The 22853-nt window shown below is 41.1% G+C and overlaps 1 protein-coding gene across 3 annotated transcripts in view; it reads right to left on the bottom strand.

Moving 5' to 3' along the window:
* Window positions 1-1985: 1985 nt before the first annotated feature.
* The window catches only part of LOC109983915 (paxillin), a 32769-nt gene continuing 11901 nt past the window's right edge, over window positions 1986-22853 (bottom strand). The window contains exons 2-14 of one of the 3 annotated variants that reach the window (XM_065955035.1): window positions 14740-14912; window positions 14531-14616; window positions 14091-14230; window positions 13712-13907; window positions 13479-13626; window positions 11045-12406; window positions 9853-10122; window positions 9242-9571; window positions 7494-7652; window positions 6087-6260; window positions 4711-4792; window positions 4487-4635; window positions 1986-4398 (exon numbers count right to left, since the gene is read on the bottom strand). In XM_065955035.1, coding sequence (XP_065811107.1) covers window positions 4132-4398; window positions 4487-4635; window positions 4711-4792; window positions 6087-6260; window positions 7494-7652; window positions 9242-9571; window positions 9853-10122; window positions 11045-12406; window positions 13479-13626; window positions 13712-13907; window positions 14091-14230; window positions 14531-14616; window positions 14740-14912 — 3536 coding nt within the window. In that variant the 3' untranslated portion in view covers window positions 1986-4131. Of the gene's footprint in view, window positions 4399-4486; window positions 4636-4710; window positions 4793-6086; window positions 6261-7493; window positions 7653-9241; window positions 9572-9852; window positions 10123-11044; window positions 12407-13478; window positions 13627-13711; window positions 13908-14090; window positions 14231-14530; window positions 14617-14739; window positions 14944-22853 lie in introns of those variants that run through there. The other 2 variants (XM_065955034.1, XM_065955036.1) reach the window with 2 other exon arrangements.

The raw sequence follows: 22853 nt of genomic DNA, 5'->3' as shown, positions 1-22853 counted from the left end.
ATTTATGCAAGATATAACCTACACATAATGTTTTAAGCATACAAATGTACAACTGCACAAAGCATTCTTAAGTGAATGCAATATGTTGAATAAAACTTCATCTGGATAAAAATGTCTCTTATCTTTTATTCCTTACATGATCTGTGTCACTTTACGATCATCATTCATTTTCGTGAATGGTTGGATGCGTGACTCGCTTTGAATGTTGCAGCCGAAAGGAATTGTGGGGCGTCATATCTCATCTCCTTTGGTAAAGGATGGTCCAGTGTATCTTATGCTAAAGGAGGTTATAAAGGAATGGCTGGGCAACCTTGACAAGCTGGCAACCATGTCGATGGCCCTCCTGTTGAGGAGTTTGTCTCCTCCATTCCAGCTTCTTTGTCTCACACTGAATATAGTGGGATTCTCATCAGAAGACCTGGCAGCTGTAAAAATGCAAATCTCCTCCACCTTCACATAGAATCTCACTTGCATTGCACAGTTCACAAAATCTTTCTCCAAAGCTCAGAAGTCTTCAACTTTACCTTGACCACCATGAACAAGAGTTTTTTTAAGCCTTCACTTGCTGCAGGACCTGGAATACTTGGAAATTCTGGAAAGTGCAGTTGATGACTTATAACGACAACTTATAAGATGGTTTCTATACTGATTAGAGCTCTCAAGAACTGCCCTCAATGTTGTGCTTTGCCTCTGGTCACTTCCTGTCAGCACCTGTGTGTCCAATCGGACTCAAAGCTGATTGTTTGCTCTTACTGACATTGTTCTCTTTTTTCTAGATCCTTGCTTGTGTTGTACTTACTCTCTGATGTACGTCACTTTGGATAAAAGCATCTGCTAAGTGAATTGTAGAATCGTAGCTACCCCATAATCCCCCTGAACTCTGTGACAGACTGCGAGCACTCTCAAGACTACAGGTCATAACCTCTCCCCACCAGAAAGATGATTTCTTGTAACTGTCTTTGTGGCTTGTATTCAGATTGCTTTCTTTTAGCAGACACATATGAGGGACAACAAATGACTAAAGTATAAATAAATAAATGTTGGGAGAAATGCATACAATAATGTATAAATAAATAAATGCATCAATAAATATATAAATAAATATATAGATATAAATAAATGCAACAATTCATATAAAAATTAATACATAAATAAATATATTCATATATTTATTTATGTATTTCTGTGTCCATGTTGTATATACTTTTCCTCTTACGACCTGGACACAGAAATAAATAGATGTGTAAATGTAAAAATACGGAAATAAATTAATAACCTAATTAATAGCCTTTTTCATTTATTGTTTATTTAAGTGTATTTATTATTTATTCATTGATGTATTGTTTTCAGCATTTATATATGTATTTATACATTTATTGATGAATTCAATTATTTATACATTATTGTATGCATTTCCCCCCAACATTTTATTCATTTATACAAATTTTTTGTCCCTCATAGACACAGAGTTCTTTCTATATATATATATATATATACATACATATATGTGTGTTCGTGCGTGTCTTTAAATACACACAAATTGTAAATTATCAAATGTATGACCTAGCAGCGCACACCAAGCTAAATCTTAGTCTGTTTTGATCTGATTTTGATTTGAGCATTCTTCTGATTAACACATGTAAACATTTGTGTCAGGTTTGTCTTTAATCAGCTTTTTTCTCTACTTGTCTTTGTTGTAAAAATGTCAACATTTGTTTCACACAGTGGTGCAACTTAATGGCTACTTTTGTACTTTTAAAAACATGGACTCTCTTCAGATTTTGTTCTCCTTTCTGAAAAGAGACAGCTAATACCCTAACCATTTTCTATAATTCTATGAATAATAAGTCGCTGATTCCTTCCACCCAGTATTGTGAAATATTTGAGTGCCAAATATCTAACTAAATGGCAAAAAAAAAAAAAAAAAAAAAAAAAAAAAAGGTACTGGAGAAAAGAGAAACAAAATCACTTTTTGGACCAAACAATGCCAGAATTAAAGTTCTCGTTTATTTGCTGCAGATATCAGTCAGAAATCAGGACAGACACAGTCTTACACCCCAACCACACAGGGAGCCCGGTGAAAATTCAGATGGTAAAAGATCTCCATGTGCAGAGCAAAGTTCACAGTTCTAATGTCATGAACAGAAAAGACGTTTATTTATTTTCACGATTTCTCTGACAAAAGTGACATTTATAAGGCGATATTATGTAAGTGGATAAATATATATATGGCAAATTAACCCAGAACGTTTGTTAATTTCCCGCTGCTACTTCCTGTAAATCTGAATCAGCTACAAGTGAACACTATACTGTCTGCTGAATGACTCTGTATAGATGATTTTTTTTTTAATCTTTGCTCTTCTTATTACAGTGTAAACCTTTGGGTGAAACCACAGCAGACAAAGCCTCCCCCAGACTTAAGCACAGAAAGAGTCAAATCACAGGAAAGATTTACAACTCCACAGTGTATAAGACCTTATTGCATTGACACATTTGGCACAAAAGCAAACATCTTCTCAAAGTAAAACAATCTGGATGTGTATTCACTCGTTGCACACTTAGTGATCCAAATGAAAGACAAACACATTGTTAGAATAAGCACATCGTCTCATGTTGAAATAAGGCTGCAAGTAAAATCAAGTTGAAAAGACTGTTTACATAGATTTTAAAAGCTTGGCCCTGGCTCATTGTCTCATTCGGATTCCTGACCAGCTGTCAATCAGATGGGCTGTGTTTCTTTTAAAAGTCTGACACTGGAATCAAAGCTGGTTTTTGTTTAACAACACGGTCAACTAATGTTGGCCTAAATGCCAATAGAGCCAGCTCTCTGCATATCAGTGTGAGCCCAAACAGCTCAAAAATATATATTTATTTTCATAAAAACAGCGACAAAACACAGTTCTGTCACAAAGTTGAGCACACTGCAGCTGTATAAATGCTAGAGTCTGATTGTAACAGCGGCCGGCAGCGAGTGCTGATAAAACTCCACATAAAAGAAAGCATGCTTGAAATCCAAATGCACAACAAATTAAACCCTGAACCAGCCATATTGATAGATTTCATACAGTGATCAATTCACAATAGTAGCAATAATAAAAGAAGGGAAAATGATTGGACTGAAACATTCAAACATTATTCTGACATGATTTTCTTAACTTTAAAGAAATCCAACTATGATTTGGCAGATTTGATTGCACTATAATTCTTATACTAATAACCATTCTGCCTCCTCATATTATCATAGAGCCACTTTTTTGTCATCATGAATTGCACCTATTCAGATAAATGGGTGCGAAAACAAAAAGGTCTTAATGGCTACAAGGATGTTACTGATGTTCGATTTCACTTTCAGTGTTAGATGATGAATTTACAAGAGCACAAATGTGAATGTCATATAGGCTGATCTTTTTCATTGTAAAATAGTAGAAAAATAATAATCTTGTTGACACCTGCAAAATGCACCTTAAGACGGTCTCATCAAGAGATCTGTGGTTGGAGTGTGCAAAGAGTTTGAACCGCAGCTTTAGAGAAATGAAGACGAAAGAGTTCAGTGTATGTGTGTGTGCATGTAGATATGGAGTATTTCAATGGCACCTCAATCATTTCCAAAGCTAGAAAAATACATCTTTTACACAGATTATTCCAACACTCAGTGGCCAAGAAGTAGATATTAAACACTCAAAGGATTTTGAAACTGCCAACGTTGACCCCCTGGTCCATGCATAAAACCTCCACATGGTGCAGGGTCTGGCCCTGTGAGGGGGGAATAAAATCATTTACAAATAAGGTCTTACTTTCGCCTGTGTATGCTAGTGAATGTACACACATACAAGGACAAATACACTTACTTTCTTTGTTGCACAGAAGAATAAAAGTTGAAATAAAAATCTCTTTGGGCTCTGTTAAAAATGTCTTTAGCAAAAGTGTGAAATGCCGAGCCTGAGAGGTCGGACAGACGGGGTGAAAAGTCAGAAACAACATTTATCCCCTTTATGATATAATCCACACCCTCAGACTCTGTAATCACTTCACCCACTCAGACATGCTAGACATGTGACACACACCCACACATGCACTCAGTCATGTCAATAAACGTGTAGACTTGTGCACACACATTGATACACACATGGCCTAGCTGAAGAGTTTAACAAAGCAGCCCTGGCAGTACGGCTTGTCGTTCTGCTCCTTGAAGGTGCCTTTGTTGAGCTGCTTGAGGCAGAAAGCACACACAAAGTGCTCAGGGTGGAACTTCTTGCCCATGGCCGTGATGCAGCGGCCGGTGATTGGCTTCTGGCAGCCGGAGCACAGTGAGCCGCGCCGCTCGTGGTAGTGAGCCTCGCAGTATGGCTGTCCCTCGTGGTCGAAGAAGCTGCCATTTATGAACGGCGTGAAGCACTCCTAGGAAAAAAAAAAAGAAGATATGAAGTTAGAATTTATGACAGCAAGTTGACAGAGAGATTGGTTACAGATATGTCAAATAAGTCACCCTGCAGACGAAGCATTCTGGGTGCCAGAGTGAGTTCAGAGCAGAGATGTAGTTCTCCAGGATAGCACGGACACAGCCGCCACATTTAGGGGCAAACATGTCAAAGTAATCTTTCCTGCAGAACGCCTTTCCATCCTTCTCATGGAAACCTAGAGGGCAGCAATGACACAAAGTTTTTCTACACAGGTCGAGTACTGTGTTATTAAGAAAGGAGCATTAATTACCTTCTGGTCCAAAGAAGGCTCCACACTGGGCACAAAAGAAATGCTCCGGATGCCAAGTCTTGTCCAAAGCAGTCACTACTTTCTGTAAAGCAAAGGAAAACCACAATAACAGGTTTATGAACTTAATACATAATTCTATCAACTGTTATGTTGTGGTTTATGTTATTGAATGTTGCATTTCTTTATGCACCGCTTACCCCAAAGGTCCAACTAGGGACAAGAGTTGGATATCAGCAATAGCTATAAACTTTGTGCAGAACACACGTTTCATGTTTTGTAGTGAAACTATGAAAAATTCCATTGTACCTAGTAAATATTAACCAATCCAATTCAATGAACAGTTATGACATTTCTGCTGATAGGTGTGACACACAGTCAGAGAAATGGTGGCTCCCCATGTTGTTCTAAGCATCATAAAGGTGTTTAAGAGACATAGCAGGAGAAGCTCACACTTCAGAGGCCAGGAGAGGGCACCAAAGTCCACAGAGGCAGACTGGGAGGTGCTGCGATCTCATGACTGTTACCTCATGTTTTCCAAGCATGATATAATTTCTATACAGCTTCAGTGACAAGCACACTTACAGTATATTTAACACAATCATTTAAACATCTTATACTCTCTCTTTCAGCAGCAGGGCAAGATTTTCTTCACTGCAAATTGACATCATCATAAAAAGACAGGTGATACTTAATTTTACCACCAGGGTGTGCAGTGTTCAAAGAGAGAGAGGTTAAATCAGGGGAGGCTATCTTAACAATCATCATCCTAACAGAAAAAAACGCCTCGAACATAAGTGTAAAAAAAAAAAGCTGCATGAAAATGAGCCTAAATAAAATACTACATTAAGTTTAAAAATGGTTAATACAAATGGATAAACAGATTATAAGGGAGACAGAAGAAGAAGGGATTTAGGAAACCTTGACAGTGACTCATGTTGGCTTTCCCCGAGATTAATGTCCACCGTTCACTTCCCTTCCAGTACCTCTGGCAGAGTGTGTGTCAGTGCGTTTGTGTTAATACCAACAACTGAAAATCCCTGATGGGAGTGTGTCGCTGTGCGGATAAGACCGAGTGCTGACAAGTGAGAGAGGAGAGAGGCATGCAGTGAGTGTGACATCTGGCAATCTGCATGCACAATGCAACTGGAAGTAGCTTCACTTCTACTGTCTCTAGGACAAGTGTGTATGTGTGTGTATGTGTGTGTGTGTGTGTGTGCGCGCCTTGGTCTGATCAACCACCAATGTCTGCTTGAGAAATAAAGCTATATCCGACATGTAGTGATTTCCCATTGTGTGTGTGTGTGTGTGTGTGTGTGTGTGTGTGTGTGTGTGTGTGTGTGTGTGTGTGTGTGTGTGTGTGTGTGTCTATTACTTACATCCAGAATGGGTCCGTTGCAGTAGTGGCATCTCGGCGAGAACAGGCTGTGGTAATCTTTCTCACAGTAAGGCTGCCCCTCACGCTCAAAGAAGTTTCTGGATCCAATCTCCTCCTGGCAGTGGGTGCACACAAAGTGCTCAGGGTGCCATGTTCTGCCCATGGCTGTCACCACCTGGTGCAGGGAGACACAGTGCGTTAAATAAAAATGAGGTTCTGAGGGCTAAGACCAGGCTCAGCAGTGGAAATCCCTGCAGTTCTGCATGGCAGAAGAAGAAGAGGCATTGCCAACAGCAGCAGATGCAGGTTTCATAACTGTATGCTAGAAAGAAATGCAGATAAAATTGTGTTTGTGCCAGTTCACAGAGGTATCAGAATTATTGTAAATGTAATTAAACACAGAATTAAATTGTTTTCAGTTTCTCCACTTACTGCATGCCAATTAATAAAAGCTGAATTATTGACTGGCTTGGGCCTTAAGCATCAACAAAGCCTGAGATATGAGGAACATGAGCCAACACTGCACAACCCCTCCAACTTGGGATACAACTTGTGCAGTTGATTCTTAATCCCAACAAAAATGTATCTCAACAAAAGAGCTATGATGATTAAGATTAAGATTAATTCCTGCAAGGGGAAATTTATGTTTTTACACTCTGTAAGTCATGCTGAAATATACACACATGCACAAACAGAATCCTATGGACATGCACTAATGGAGAGATGTCAGAGTGACGGAGCTGCCGACAGCGGGCGCTCCTGAGCTGATGGTGGGGAGGGGGTTTGGTGCCTTGCTCAAGGGCACCTCGGCAGTGCTCAGGAGGTGATCTGGCACCTCTCCAGCTACCAGACCAACTTCCGTATTTGGTCCGCACCGGGACTTGAGCCGGCGACTCTCCGGTTCAAGTCCCTACAGACTGAGCTACTGCCGCCCTCTAAGCTTATCTATGATGATATTTTTGAAGCCATTTTTGGTATTATGGTTTATGTTTCACTTGCAGCTATATGTCCAATGTGTCCTTGGGCAAGACACTTAACCCGAAGTTGCTCCCGCTGCTTCCTCTGTGGCGTGTGTATGTGTACGAATGGGATTAGTTACTTCTGATGGTCACTTTAAATATCAGCCTCTGCTATCAGTGTGTGAATGGGTAGGTTTGACCTGCGGTGTAAAAGCGCTTTGAGTAGTAGAGTAGAACAGCGCTAAACAAGCTTAAGTCTATTTTCCATTTACTGCAGTGTCAAGCCCTGAGGGATCGAACCCTGAACCTTCCAGTTGAGATAACTGACTCTACCAGTGAGCCACAGCCCTCCCCCCACATTCAGTTTTTATTTCAGCATCTGCACCAAATAATGTATGTTGTTTTAGTACTGAAATGTTTATGATTCGGTGTTATTTTGTTATCATCACCTGTCCAACAATGGGTTTCTTGCAGGCTCCACAGACACCTTTAGCCACCGTCTGGACTCCGAGTCGGTTGAGATCAGACTGCAGGCTTCCCAGCATGTTGTCCAGCTTGTTGGCAGGTTTGGGGGGACCCGTGGGAGAAGTCTTTCCTTGTGACTGGATCTGACAGAAATGGGAGACCAAAGTTGACAAATAAGTTGTATGAAGGGCGAGCAGAAAGACCTTTTGATAAATACCACTGTGGTTAACACTTCAGATAAGTTCAGCGCATGGAGTCAGAGGTTCTAAATCAGAAGTGGGGGTTTTGTATCATTGTCTATATGTCTCTCATATACCATGTCCCTCTTAAATACATCAATGTTCATGTGGTTTGAAAATGTTCTTTTTATTTGGATTGTAGTTTTTCTTATTTTACGGAAGCCCTTAGTGGACATCTACTACATCCATACATCTTATGTACTCCATTTTCCCGTGATAAAGAGTAAATTCTAGTTATTTTCTCGAGATCTGATTTTATTTATCTCATTATCTAAGAATAACAACGCTGGTTTTCTCACAATAACGTGCTCATTTTCTGCAATCTAGAAACCAATACAAAACAATATGCTGCACACTGTGATAGGCCAGACCACGACATGTCCACACCAAAGAGGTAAGTTAAGCCTATTTCTGTTTCTTACTATGAAAAAAACAAAAACAAATAGTAAACAGATCTGTGGTTGTATGTCAGCTAAGAGCCTCGGTAGTACTAAACGTATTGTTGTATTACATACATTTGAAATACAACATTTGTAAAGTTGCCTGAACTGCTGGGAGCTAAAAAAAAAATGTCTTGTCTAAATATATATCTATATAAGCCATTTAAAAATATCCAGGACAAAATGTGTTCTATCAACTCTAACCTATATGTGGAAACTTTCATGATAACTTTTAGAATATCAACATTGTGTGTGTAAATGTCTTTGGCTCCTGAAAAGTAAGCAAGCACAGACCCATCTCAGATGGTGTGGTTATTGGAGCTTTATGACTCTTACATTCCTGTGAGAGAGAAAATAGCATCTCTGCTACATGTATTCACTCACTCTCACAACACACAAATAAAAACAGCCACTGGCCATGACCTACAGTAGGTGCAAATTATACTTTAACTAGCATATTAATAAATAACCTCTTGCTCTTTACCAAACCTACTTTAATAAAGACTTCTGATTGACGGGATGTTATTTTACATTCAATCTCAACATTCTGGTATGTAACCCAGTGGGACCAGATGACGGAAGTCCCGTAGGAGATGTTATAACTATGCTGGTAACTGTGCTGTCATGTGGAAGATTAGGTTTCAGTTGCACTGTGAGCATACCATTCCTGCTCATGGCAGGAAAGTTAGTGTAACTGGAAGATGGGGGTTACACTCTTCTTCCTCTAAGCTCTTAAACTCTTACTGGGCACTGAACACACAGCCACTGGTGCCGTCAGAAGTCAGAATTAGAAAAGGGTCTCATTCTTTCTAGCTTGGACGTCAGCATCACTCACAACCTGAACTGACTGGATTTCGAACCAAGCTTTAAAGAAGCTAACTGGTACCATCTACCATGAGTGGAAAACAGAGTATTTTCATGGTAAGAGTTGCAACTGCTGAATGAGTAAAATTCTCAAATAAGGCAGCCAAAAGCAAAAATGATCGTGGTTGATAGACAATAGAGAAAGTGTGAGGCAAGACAAATAGAGATATGCAGAGAGGCGATCCGTGCCTGCATCGGTGGAAAGATGGGGTCGTACTCAGTCTGACAACCCACTGATACATAGACCTTGGGAGGTGGAGGAGGAGTGACGGGCTTGGGAGGGGGGCTAGGCGATGGAGAAGGCTGGACAGGGGGAGGTGTGGGCTCCCTGGGGGGAGGAGTAGGCTCCTTGGGGGGAGGAGGGGTTGGTTCTCGAGGAGGGGGAGGGGTTGGAGGGGGGGGAGGTAGTGGTGGAGGAGTCTGCTTGACTGGGGGTGGCTTTTTGGGGGCTGGAGGAGATTGCGGAGGGGGGAGAACTTTTCTCTGTGGGACAGGTGATTCTGGAGGGATGATGATTTTCTGAGGGAAGGAAGGAAAAGGGAAACAGCAGAGACATAAGAGCAAACAGATAACAGGGATAAACAGGTGCCAGAATGGAAAAGAGGAAAGGATTCAACAGAAAAGATTGGCCCAACAAACTGCAAAAGACAAATAAATTGTCTCTTCTATCAAATATTCACCAATTAATCTATTTCATGTTTAAGCCTTAGCTCAGCAATCCGGGGAACATTTCATTTCCAACTCTTAGTCTAATGTTGTCCAGGGATATTTAAATAGCAAATCCTGCTTAGTGCCTCTACCTTATCCACAGCAGGCTTGGCCCCTTCTTCCCGTGTTCGCAGTGGGTTGGACATTACGATGACTCCCTCTGTCAGCCAATCATCTGAGTGCTGCTTACGCCTGCGCTCTACTCGCCCAATTCCCAGCTTACCCTGCAACTCCTCAATAAGTCTGTCTTGAGAGTTGCTCTTATTCACAATGACTGGTCCCATTTTACGTCGCAACATTCCGTCCTTGTACATTGGATGCACATTGGAGGTCTCTTTGGTGCGGTGGATAACCGACTTGAGCTGGAGAGTACATAGTGCATAAGCATGTGTAATTGCCCAGAAAGTCCACGTTGAGTTGCAAACACACGCAAGCCAGGCGAAGAGTGTCTCATTCAGGTTGGAAATCCACTCAAGCACTGGCTCAAGAAAACTATTTTGTCACCATGCTCCGGAGGTTTTTCAGGCACTTGTCTACCCAATCAAACTTGCCCACAAAAGCTGAGCACCGCCATCCACTGCATCTAAATTCATTCTCTACTTCTACTCAAAACTATGCAGGAAAATCTGACACGGCATGCCGGAAAGTGAAGTCAAACCAACACAGGCCTCTCATAACTTCTTGAATATACTGCAAGTCTGCAAGTGCGAAGCAGGGCCAACAACTTAGAAGCAAAGTTCATGTTGGTTCTTTAAACAACATATGCCGATTTTGCTACGTAAATGACACCATCAGTGGTTAAAAACACATTTTTTGCATCATCCTGGGGTTGCATCAACATTACAGGCCAATCCCTGTGACTAACACAGTGATGTCTACTGAAGCAAGTAGGGGCGTGCAAAAACATCCTTTCAGCAAAGCTTTCAACATCAGCCACAAATAGTCTCGACAGGGAGATTTTGTCCCTCAAGGCATTTTGGAATTGCTATGCAATGACACCACATGCATCACACCACAAAGATGGAGTAAATTCTCTCAACACAGTGTTTTTGTAGGATTTCACAGCTCCTTGAATTAGGAGCTGCTCTCCCAAAACAAGCTTATTAAGGCAACTAGAGCCACACTGCCAGAAAAATCTGACTGAGCGGTTCTGCCCTTATTGTCAGAGATAATTAATGTCTTAGGCCACATGGCCAAATAATAGACAGACCCCATGGGGTAATAAAGCCTCTTTAGCTGTATGCCAGCAGCTTATTTTGGGAGAGTCAAGTTGATGTGTCCTACTTGGCCAGAAGCAGATAGTCGCTCAACAGCAGAGAGCTGCTGCATGGGCAGGTCCAGCGTTGCATCTGGTGTCCCGGGGCAGGAGGAGGGGGTCAAACACTCATCTATCCAGCTGGACTCAGTCATGGGTGTCAGAGTTCCCTCTCGGCTGAGTTCAGGGTAAATTCCGTCTTCTTCCTCCCAGGATCTGTCTTCAACTCCAGGCATAACATTGGCAGATGGCTGGTTGTCACTCAGTTGGGTAGAGTCAGAGGCTAAAAGTTTGTCTAAAGCATCGTCCAATAAAGGCTCCCGGCATGGCCAAGTTAAATCCATTATTTCACCCCTTTGCTTTTCTGTTAGAGGGGGACACAGGCTTCTTGAAGGAACAGCAACTGACAAAGCACTGGGACTGCTTGTAGATGGTACAGTATAATTGTTTCTGATGACTGACGCAGGACTCTTAGGAGCTGCGGTTTCAGTATTTATGACTGGTACTGGACTCGAAAGCCTTGAGAGAATTACTGGGCATGTGCTCTTTGACAATGTTTCAGGACTAGACGTTTTGGGTAAACTACTTGCAGTCTTTGGAACTGGACTTGAAAGTCTTGGAATTGACACAGGACTAGCACTCTTGGGAACTGTTTCAGGACTAGTACTCTTTGGGATGGTTACAGGACTAGAGATAATAGGGACTGTCACAGGACTTGCACTTTGTGGAACTGGACTAGCTGTCTTAGTGGGTGATTCTGGACTATTACTGATACGGATTGGACTAAAGCTTTTAGGGACTGGGCTTGGACTCTTGGGGCATTTCAGATCAGGGGGGCTAGGACTTTTGGCTCTAAGAATGGGACTGGGTTTTGATGACACAGTAACAGGACTAGGGCTGTTTGAAACAACTGATGGACTGGAGCACTGGGTGGTGGTTACTGGACTGGAACGCTTTCCAACATTAACTGGACTTAAGCTCTTTCCAGGTGGACTTGAGAATTTACCATCAGAAACTTCAGAGACTTCAGATGGACTAGGAGGCTTTCTGGTACCAGAGATACTAATGGTCTCCACTGTTGAGATCTTAGAAGTTACACTGACACTATCGTCTGTCTGTTGAATCTGGGAGTACTGAAGGCTCTTGGATGATGACATCACTACAGCGGACCCAGCTGAGGACGTGGGGGCAGAACAACCATCCTCATCTATATGCAGCTCCAGAGGAAGAGGGGTAGAGGAGGGAGTATCGTAACTTAAAGGCAGAGGAGTGTCAACTAAATCAATGTTAGGATATATAGATGGGGTGGTTACTGCTGGGACAACTGGTGAACCAGAAAGACACAAAGGGTCTCCAACTGGTTCTTGATTCACTGACAACTGAGAACCAGACTAAATCAGGTGGATAGAGGTAACGGTTGCAATGTTTAAAGACAGGACACACAGGAGAAAAGAAAAGAGAAAGACAGCAGGAAAAACACATTGAGAATGAAAAGAATGAAAAGAAAGTTGTCTCAAAGAGAAAGTAAAGAATGGGTCGAGTTTACTCAAATTATTCTCATTTCTAAAATACAACAAAAAAACTACAACAAAGTTTCATGTGTATTAGCCCATGCAGGGAATAGCTACACATTTTATATATTGAACCCATTTTCTACAAGGTCTCTACAAAATGTATTTCTTTGTTTGACTGGACTTGAATATATCCAGCTGTATGCCAGCAACCGTAAACCATTAAAGGAGCTATATGTACCTATATGCAGTAAAATACTGCGTTTGTAGTGACACTGCAGGCCGTTAGGCGAACTGCACCAGTAACCTGTTGCTCGCTCTCCCTCGCGTGCTCGTCATATGTGCTCCTACGTACAGAAACGAGCATCATCATTGGCCGTGAAACACTGGATATTTACCCTCATAATGTTTACAGAGGAGGTAAGAGGTCATACACGTGAAAGTCTGTGAAGGAGTCTGTGTTGTGCTAGAGGCCGGTCGTTTATTTGTACTAACAGATTCCATGTTAGATTCATTCTCCATCCTACCAACGACAGTCTCGACAGGCACTGGCTGAGAGCAGGAGTGTGTGATGAGTTTGTACTGTTGATCTCTGTAAGCGGAGTGAGCAGGACGTTGAAAACGCCAATAAAATGTCACTTTCTGGAGCTTTCGCGGAAAATATGACCTGTGGAAACTTTTTATACAGGCAACACAGATAGACAGTGAACATCTACTTTTTCACATCAGTTAACAGTTCGCTTATTAATGGGCGATAAAAAAATGATTTATACATGTAAAAAGTTACATATAGCCCCTTTAAACATCACAAAAGCTAAAATAGGGAAAAGTCAGTGAATAGAATTAGTCCTATTTTATTCATTTTTTCTAACAAACCAGTTTCCAAAACAGAGCCCTTTTCCATTAGGTGTGAAAATGAAAAGAAATCTACCCACTTGTGAAAACTACTCACATTGCTTTGGACCTTGAAGTCAGACAGGGAGGCCATTAGCTCGTCCAGCTCTCGTGTGGCAGAGGAGGCAGACATCCTGGCTTGCTGTTGTGAAGGTGTTTCTTCTTGTCCATCTGTTTGTTCGTCTGACACAACCAATGGTGTGGGACTTCAGACAAAAAGGACATCATTTATGGACATCCACACTTAATAAAACTCACTTGCAATTCACTTTTCTCCAATTTGTCACTTACACAGGTGAGGGAACAGAACTTTCCAGCTCATCTAGAAGACTCTCTACACTCGGTCGTACATCCTCTATTCCTCGAGCTGCTACACCGCGTTTAGGCTTCAGTAACACAGGTGGAGCCACTTTGCCATCATTAGAGATTCCATTCTCCTGGATATGGTGGATGATGCTACATGCAGGCAGTGGTGGTGCTGTTTCTTCTATTAAAGAAAATAATTACACAATTAATTTCCCCTCATATCCATAGTGCATAGTTTTAATAATTGTAAACACCGAAAATAGAGCCAGGTGTCAAAGAAACAGATATGTCAAATATAGACTGTGATATCTGAGTTCATGCAGAAAAATATTAAATTGTAAAATAATCTCCTGGACTGGTATACCTTCTGTGGGGAAGGCAGGGGTGCTCTGCTGGACAGCATTGAGCTCCAACAGCAGGCGGTCAAGCTCAGACAGGTTGCTCCCCAAGGACGAGTTCATGGCAACAGCTGATGAGTCACTATTCTTCTGCTTATTAGGGAAGCTGAACAGAGCAGAGAGAAAAAAAATCATCATCAACAGACCTGGACATAGATAAAAATGCTGCTATATCCTGAGACAGATACTATTTAGATGGGTTTTTTGGCTCTTCGCAAAGACAAGCATTAAAGACTCCTTCCTTAAGGTTATGGTTTCCTATAGTTGGAACAATAAAGTGGTTGTTTTTTCTATTGTTACATGTAAACTAATGTCAATTCCTTAAGAGTTCCTGTGCATTAAGGGGGTGAAAGTTATTGTAAAACTTTTTATAAACTCTTGATACTACAATGTTCCAAAGTCTTGCCTGTAAACGTGGTCCTCTTCACCAGTGGGTTGCGTTGGACTGCTGCTTTCTCTAGACCAGGGACTTCTCTGAGCTGAGCTGAAGGACTGAAGAGAGGAAGTAATGTCACTACATTTTTTAGATGCCATTTCACAAATAAAGCAACTAACTTTGGGCTTTGATAATTCTTTATATCATTCACAACAGCATGAATGTACGTGTTTCTTTACCTCTGTTTCATCTAGTCCGTTTAGCTCAGAGGTTGATGGGACTTGGGGTGGGGAGCAGATGTCTTGCTGGATCTGACCCCCAACAGGGATGGAGTAGGCAGTGTCGTCAGACAGGAAGAGTGGGCGCTTGGAAATGTGGGATGTTGTGGACTCAAGGTCCGCCAACAAAGCATCTATGGAAATAGAAAAAATAAATTTTCTCATCACAGGTTTGAAGCTAATTATATTTACAGATAGCGCTGGGAGGAAGAACTCAATATTTTGCCATATTGTTTTATGTATTTTGTTGTATCAAGCCAATGTGGACAGTAATGCAAATCTGTAAGCAGATATTTAAAGCAATATTAGATAACAAGTATTTAGCCCAAAGGGTTAAAGTACCATAGTTTTTTAATGTTTTAATTCCCCAAATTAGCATAAATCAGACAATCCCATCAAGTTATTTGATCAATATAGGAAGAAAATACCATAAGATAGGATACCATACAATATGCTGTACATTAAACTTGTACTTCTCCTTAAGGTAAATTGTCTTACACTCGATGCTAGTTCTAATAAATTAAAAACACATTAAACATTAAAAGCGGAGTAACACACTTAAATAAATATTTCATATTATACACATTGCACATCATCCACTTAATAAGTAATTAAACGTGATAACATATCAACATGTACTAATGTAAATGTATCACATTGTAATATTAAAATAATACAGGTCCACTGCTTATTACATTTGACTTTACTTTCTGAGTATTAACATTGCAAATGCCAAGCAACTCATGACAAGTTCCATAAACACAAGATGAAACAAATCAGCTTGTTTGGCAATCAAAACTCCATGTGCAGTGACATCAGGTGAGGCGGAGCTGTAAAAGTTGAATCATGCAGGCTGTCACAGCCACTCCTTTGGTTACTCATTGACCCTCGTCTGCCCAGAGTCCTGACATGTCTTAAATCCAAGAGTCACTGTCAAGTCTGTGACCAGGTCTACCTGTTTATATTTACCACCTGACAGCTAACATCCCTGCATGAAGGGGTCATTAAGTATTTTGAGAGGAAGAAAACAACTACTAATTTAGCAGCCATAACCAGTAGGTAGAAGGACACAAGACATTACAGGGGATTTAACTAAGAGCTCAGACTGTATTACTGAATACTTGAGCTTATTTTAGCATGCTCACTCACCACAGCAGTGTTGCATTTCTCTTGCTGAACCTCATGTCATAAAAAAAAAAAAAACCTCATCATATCTTGCAAAAAAAAAAAAAGTAAACCAACTTAAGAACAACATTTACATTCCAACATAATTGCAAATGTTCTATTAAATGTATATACTTGAGGCTGTTAAGGACAAGAGAGATGTCAAAGTTAAAATCACGGAAAGTTTCCAGAAAAATCCAAAGAAACCAACCTTACAAACAGGTTAATAATTTCAACGCTACATTTTTTTCCTCATTGCAGCAGATCCTTAATAAAACAGAAGCGACCAACTGGAAGCGTTTTAATATTGTTGACACACTACAACACCAACCACATTAAAGTGCCACCAAAAACACAAAGTAATAGGTCAAGAAAACATAGCTATAGTAAGACAGAGATGGGACATACCTTAGAAGAAGGCAAGACATTAGACCGATGGAAGTGGAGAGGACATAATACAGAGAAATAAGAGGGAGCTAAGGAAGAAGAGGGCAACCCATACAGATTGCCTACCAGGCAGGAACTGCCTTTCTTAACTCTACCATCAGCATGAGAGAAGAGCAACGAGAAGGAGGAGGGGAAGGGGGATTCGATTGAAAGCAGAGGAGAGAGAGTCAGGATAGAGTGGAAGACGAGAGGTCAAAATTAATGCCAGCTCCAACCTACAGTAGCTGCCTGAAAGCATAAGTGTGAGATACTACTTACACAAAAGTCTCTGCGCTGAGAACAGTCTCTGAGGACAAAGCTGTCCAACTTTGGCCAGCTAAATAACGACACAGCTTTGATGAGCACACACGGTTGTTAAATGAGGGAAGTTGAGAGCAAGCACAGCTCTTATCAACAGAGGCATGCCCTATGAAGGGAGTGGTATCACAAAAGTATATGAAGGTACTATCAGCCCCTCCTTCACAGTGTCGGCACACACTCTGCTTTGGTTTCTCATGACTCGCACTCACTTTTATCACATTTTATAACATTATTGTCTGCCAATACAACTATGATTGAAAGCTTCAACCATAACTGGATTGATTGGTTAGTTGTCAGGTAAAACATTTACTTTACAGAGCCTTTTCTAAGGTAAAAAAGAACAAATTCTCTGATTCCAGCTGTCGGTAGTAAAAACTATCTTTGCTTTGTGGACCAAGCAAGACATTTCAGGATGTCTACTTGGGCTTTTGGAAACACTGGTTGATGTTTAAAATCATTTTCATTATTTTGACCGAAAAACATATTGATCACGAGTAAAAAACTACAAATTGATGTACAGTAAGAATAAGCTAGTTAGTTGTTTCCCTGTAAGGATTTAATCTCTTTTGCAGGTCAATAAACAAAATATTTCACCAGGAAACAACTTACATTAGTCCATCTTAAAGGGATAATGAATGCTTGGTACTGCATACCGTAGTGTCATCAGTGCAGAAGATATTTGGACTGTCATGTTTCCCAGACTGAGAGGAGACACATCCGAACCAGAGCAATATCAATACCAGACCCACTTGGCCTAACTTCACATTAGCAAGAGTAGCATAGCTGACATGCCAGTTGACTGGGTTTCACAGCGGAGACTCCGTTCTGGACTCAGAAGCCCAACACATTCCTCTAAGCTTCATTATGGATACAGCACAGCACACTGTTGACACTACTGCAGCCAGCTCTGTGCTGGGTTGTAGATAAAACAAACCCGTTGGAGTACAGAGGCTATCAGTCTTCAAAGCTCCTTCCAAGTATGGTGTATGATGAAACCTACCATCACAGATGTTTCAGACCATCACACAGACAGGTGCACTCAGAGCTACAGTCTCTAGGCTCCACTTTTGGTCCTCTTTAAGGGGAAGTCTGTGAGTTTGGGAACTTCTTTTTAGAGGTTTACCTATTTAAACCCTGAGGTCAAGACTTCTTCTTTTAAACATTTCCCAAGATGCAGCTGTGTTTTCATCACATCAGAGAAAACAGGGATGTGGTATTTGTTTTGTAGGTTAAAGCCAAACAACATGTCTAACACACATTAAGAAGGACTAAAAAAGATAGTTCAGACAAGTTACAATTCACTTTTATCCAAAGCGACGTACATCAAAGAGTAAACACAACACTGATCCATTCATACACCGCCACAGAAGCAGCGGGAGCAATGCAGGGTTAAGTGTCTTGCCCAAGGACACATCGGACATGTTGCTCGGCTGGGGATTGAACCCTCGACACGTCTAACCATTTTTGTAGGATAAAGTGAAAACAGGCCACCACATAATTGAAATATCAGCAAATATTTTATCAGCCGATACTCCTCTGAAATACTGCATAAATAAATAAATAAATAGCAAGGCTTCAATACACTTCTACTGCTGAGGTCAGAACAAAGTTTTCCTGCAGCTGGTGGAGACCTCAGTCAACAGATGTTAGTCCAGATGGTTTACACAAGAGATGTTAATCAACTTAGTTCTGGAGCTGCACTGGCTTTAACCCTGCTGATAAAGAATCTGCTGCTACTAAACAGAGTTACGCTAAAACACAAACCTCCAGGCTATATGAAATACATACCCTGTTAGGCAACGGCTCTTGTGAGATCTGCCTACCAACTTTAATGTCTAAAAGGTCTAACATCAAAAGATCAACAGCTCATTTATCTGCAACAAAGTGGCTTGATTAGAGTCCCTTAGACGATACGGACTCAACATTAAATATAGAAACTTGCAGCTTAATGGCTGCTTTTGTTCCCTGAATATGGAGTGTTAGACATGCTCTGGCCCATCCACAAGCTGCACAAACACACAGAGGTGTGTCAGCCCTCCTCTGCCAAGGGAACATACCGTGACACTCTGGTGCACGGCACAGACACGTTCCCCAGTGACCAAAAATGGAACTACAGTAAAACGAGGAACTCATGATAGACATGCAAGAGCTCAATCTTCAAAACAAGCCTCCTTAATCTTTCTTATCCTTTTCACAGAGGGGAAAGAACCCCTTGGAGATAACTTTATTTCAGAGCATACTTTAGTATATTTTGGAAAATGCAGGTAAGAGGCTTCCCTGAAAACCACTCTTTGATGTGTTGCAAGAATAAATCCAGGTAAAACCTTAAGAGACCAGATTTCCTTAGAAGTGCAGCATTTGTGACAGGGTAACAGATACACTCCTGTCTATCTAAATCTGTTTACATCCACATGACTAACACAGTCTGCCCTTATTATTTACAGAGAAGAAACACTCGATACACCAGCACTGTTAGATTTAATGTCCACAACACTAAATATGACATAGCAGGGCACAGCTGGGCTCAAACAATGAGGAATGGCGGTGGGAGTGGCGAGAGAGAGATTGCGGCTCAAACTAGGGAAGTGTGTGTGTGTGTGTGTGTGTGTGTGTGTGTGTGTGTGTGTGAGCAGCAGGGCATATCCTCAGAGGCTAGAATGTGGGTTGACGCAGATTAAGGAGACTCCCTTCCTCCCAGATGAATGGTGTGCATTTTAATTACACAAACGTAGCTCGGCACGGGGCTCATTACTGGAAAGAGAGTAGGAAAGATAGAGAGAAGAGAGAGATAAAAAAAAAAAGAGGGACTTAGAAGATTGGGGTGGCCGAGAAAGGGTTGAAGAAGACAGGAAAACAAGACGTGGAGGGAGGGGGATGCAGGAAAATGAGGGGATGGGAAGGAAGCCATTTGAATAGTCATTTGAAGTATGTAAACAGCAAAGGGAAGAACAAATGTTGGATCAGCAGTTAAATTACAACCAATCACAGTCAAAACCAACATTAAAAATGTAAATATGACTGATAGAAAGAATCCTAGAAAACTTAATGGACTCCGTGATATTTGTCAGATTAAAATCCTTCATGTCAACAGCAGCAAGCTGACAGGACATCCTGCCTCGTTGAGCCCCTATCAGTGCTGACCACTGCACAGAGTGAATCAATGCTGTCGACAACTCAACATCTCTTGTTTATTTAGCCGAGCTGGTGGTGGCTCATATCAGGGAAACACAGCCTTTAACAACCTGCAGGGGGGGATGTTAAGTCGCGTGTGAGAGACAAGCACACCCCTGGCTTTTTTTTCTCCCCTTTTTCAAAAGCTGGTATACAGAGCAGGCTTTATCTTTGTGAGGTTTATAAATGTCGAGGTATTTACTGAGATATAAACTGACACCAAAGTGAAGCTAACAGGAGGAATATCTCCTTCCAGATTCTGTGAGTTAGTGCTTCACCTGTGTTTCCTGACCTCCTTTCTGCATCTCTCTACCTCTCATTCCTTTAATTTCTCCCCTCTGTATCTGATGCGTTTCAAGGTGCATGCAGGCTGATATGAATTCCTTACATGCCACAGCTCGTCTCCCAAATATGAGGAGAGAAATGCGATGTGCACACTAGATGGTAAGATAAAGACAGAAAACAAGGTACTACAGGCAAGATAGAACAGATTTTTTGTAAGTCGAAATGTCGGCTGTTAGACAAATCCATTTTGCATATAATCAGTCTGACATAAAAGGACTTCCTGAATGTATAATTTAAAAAGTGAACATGTAAAATCAATCTCCATTGTAAGAAAAAGCTTTTGGTTCCCTGTATGGACGTCGACATCAAGTGGCTTTCATGTTCAGTTGTGGGAGAGATGGTCTTTCAAAGGGAGACGAGCTGACGGACCATCACAGAGATGATGAATCCCTCTCTTTGCTTCAACCAGAAGGAAGAAAAAAAATCAGGACATATCGGGCTCACATGCATTTATACTTTACTCCCCTCCAGGCTCCTGTTACACAGCAGAAGGTATGGTATCTGTGCTCATTTGGTGCGCTTCAGCGGCCACACAGAATTAATAAGACTAGAAACATACACAAACAGTCACACAGGTGTAACAGAAGAACAACAAGAATGCACACAGGTGCCTCTCAGCCTTGCTGCCTACACATACCAGAGACACACTGGGGCATCTAGGTCCACTATAAATACCTTCGCGCTCAACCCCAGCCTGGGGGAGCAGACACATACAGGAGGTGATGGATGACCAAGCCGGTCAAAGCAACATTACAGACCACCCAACCAGCCTATACTGTGTATTACATTACATTTATACAGTATCATATCACACACTTCTCAGCGAGAAACTACACAGAGGCTCTGCTGTAGCGTCCTTATGTTAAGATCAATGAGGTTCCGCTGAAACAAAAGCTTTCAAACTAAATGAACCACAGCTCACACTTGCAATTAAGTCTTGGAACACAGATGCTTACACGGCAGCATGTACTCCACTGTAAACCTTTCAATACAATTACAGCAAGCTTGTGACTCTGCTCACACAAGTGCAATCTAAAAACTTCATACAGGAGAACAGCAGATAGACGGAAACGACATTTTAGAAACTCTTTGATTTGATTTTGTTGGTCACACTTCATAGGGTTATCGCAATATTGAACATTGAATCGCAAATTATACACATTGTATAATCTACTCATATTATGAATGCCTCAGTGTTTCCCCTACCATTATGTTAGGGGGGCGACCCGCCTAGAGATAGCATAGTGGATAGAGTCGGAAATCAGGGAAAGAAGTCATTCAAGGATACCTTTCCGATAGAAAAGGACAGCTGTCATTAAAAGTAACCCATGAACACCAAGATTCCTTCAAGTGTTTGTGTCGGCGTGTGCTAAGCTGTTTCAATAAAGGACTGAAGAAACGTAGAATAACATGGTCTACTCACTGCTTATTTGGATGTCACGCAAGTGTCTATAGATCACGGTCATTCTGTGTCAATTTATATGCAACATGAAGCTATGAGTTAACCAAAGCGAGCTAACATTAGCCTGCTAACACAACGATGCAGGTCACGGGCAATTGCAGCTCGACAGAGGACAATGTTGTCCGCCACGTTCGCGGTTAATGATGGTGCGTTCTAATCAATAACTTCTTTGTGCGAAGGGGAGTGGAGAGGGGTGTCGCTGTGAGGAGAGCAGAGGTTTCAGAATAGGGAAGGTGTCACCAAACAGCAGTTTCTTTTGGTTTAGTGCTGGTGCTCAAGGGCGACATCTACTGGAGCAAAAAGTCGCACATTCTTCCTTTAAGCCTGTCAACAATTACATTAATATTATAAAGGTAACAATTCATTTGATGTTAACCAGTCTGGTGATTGAGTAAACCACAGTACAGAGACCGCCCTGGTCAAAGCGGTTAGCAGTCTCAGAATTAGCTCAGATAACCATGAAGTTTCAATTCTGGTGCTTCTAGACGTTAGAGCAGTCTTTGATACAGTTGACCTCATGCCTCATGAGCACAGTTCTTCAAAGATTTCTTCCTATCTCACTGGTCAATCTTTCTTTGTTTTCATAGACAACTTAAACTCAAATACAGTGGGCGGTCCATATGGAGTTCCACATGGCTCAATTATTGGTCCACTGCTGTTTAATCTGTATATTCTCCATTATTCAGCAACACACCATTTCCAATCACTCCTAGGTGGATGATTTAAGGTATACATATCTGTTTTCACAAACTACCTACAACTTTCTACTGCTAATTGACAAAACAGAAACTCTATTATTGGGTCACAAGGCTCTGAGACACCAGCTTCTCCCTTTATTATCACCCCTGCATGTAAAAAACCCTATACTGGACAATGATCCTAATTTTCAGAAACATATCGCTAATATGTCAAAGTCAGCCTTTTACCATCTCCAAAATATATCATAAGCTAGATGCTTTCTGTCACAGTAAGATTCTGAAAAGCTAGTTAATGCTTATTTCGATTAATCTGGATTATTTTAATGCACTTTTTGTTGGTTCGAATAAGAACATGTTAAACTCCAGCTCATTCAGAATTATGTAGCCAGAATTTAAAAATAAAACCAAAATGTATGAACGCATCATTCCTGTTTTAAACACATTCCATTGGGTCCCTGTTAAACTATGATTTGATTTTAAAATACTTT

Source organism: Labrus bergylta, chromosome 5 (genome assembly GCF_963930695.1).
Source record: "Labrus bergylta chromosome 5, fLabBer1.1, whole genome shotgun sequence".
Lineage (NCBI taxonomy): Eukaryota > Metazoa > Chordata > Actinopteri > Labriformes > Labridae > Labrus > Labrus bergylta.
The sequence above is the reverse complement of the archived record's forward strand: the minus strand, read 5'-3'. Positions and strand labels throughout refer to the sequence as shown.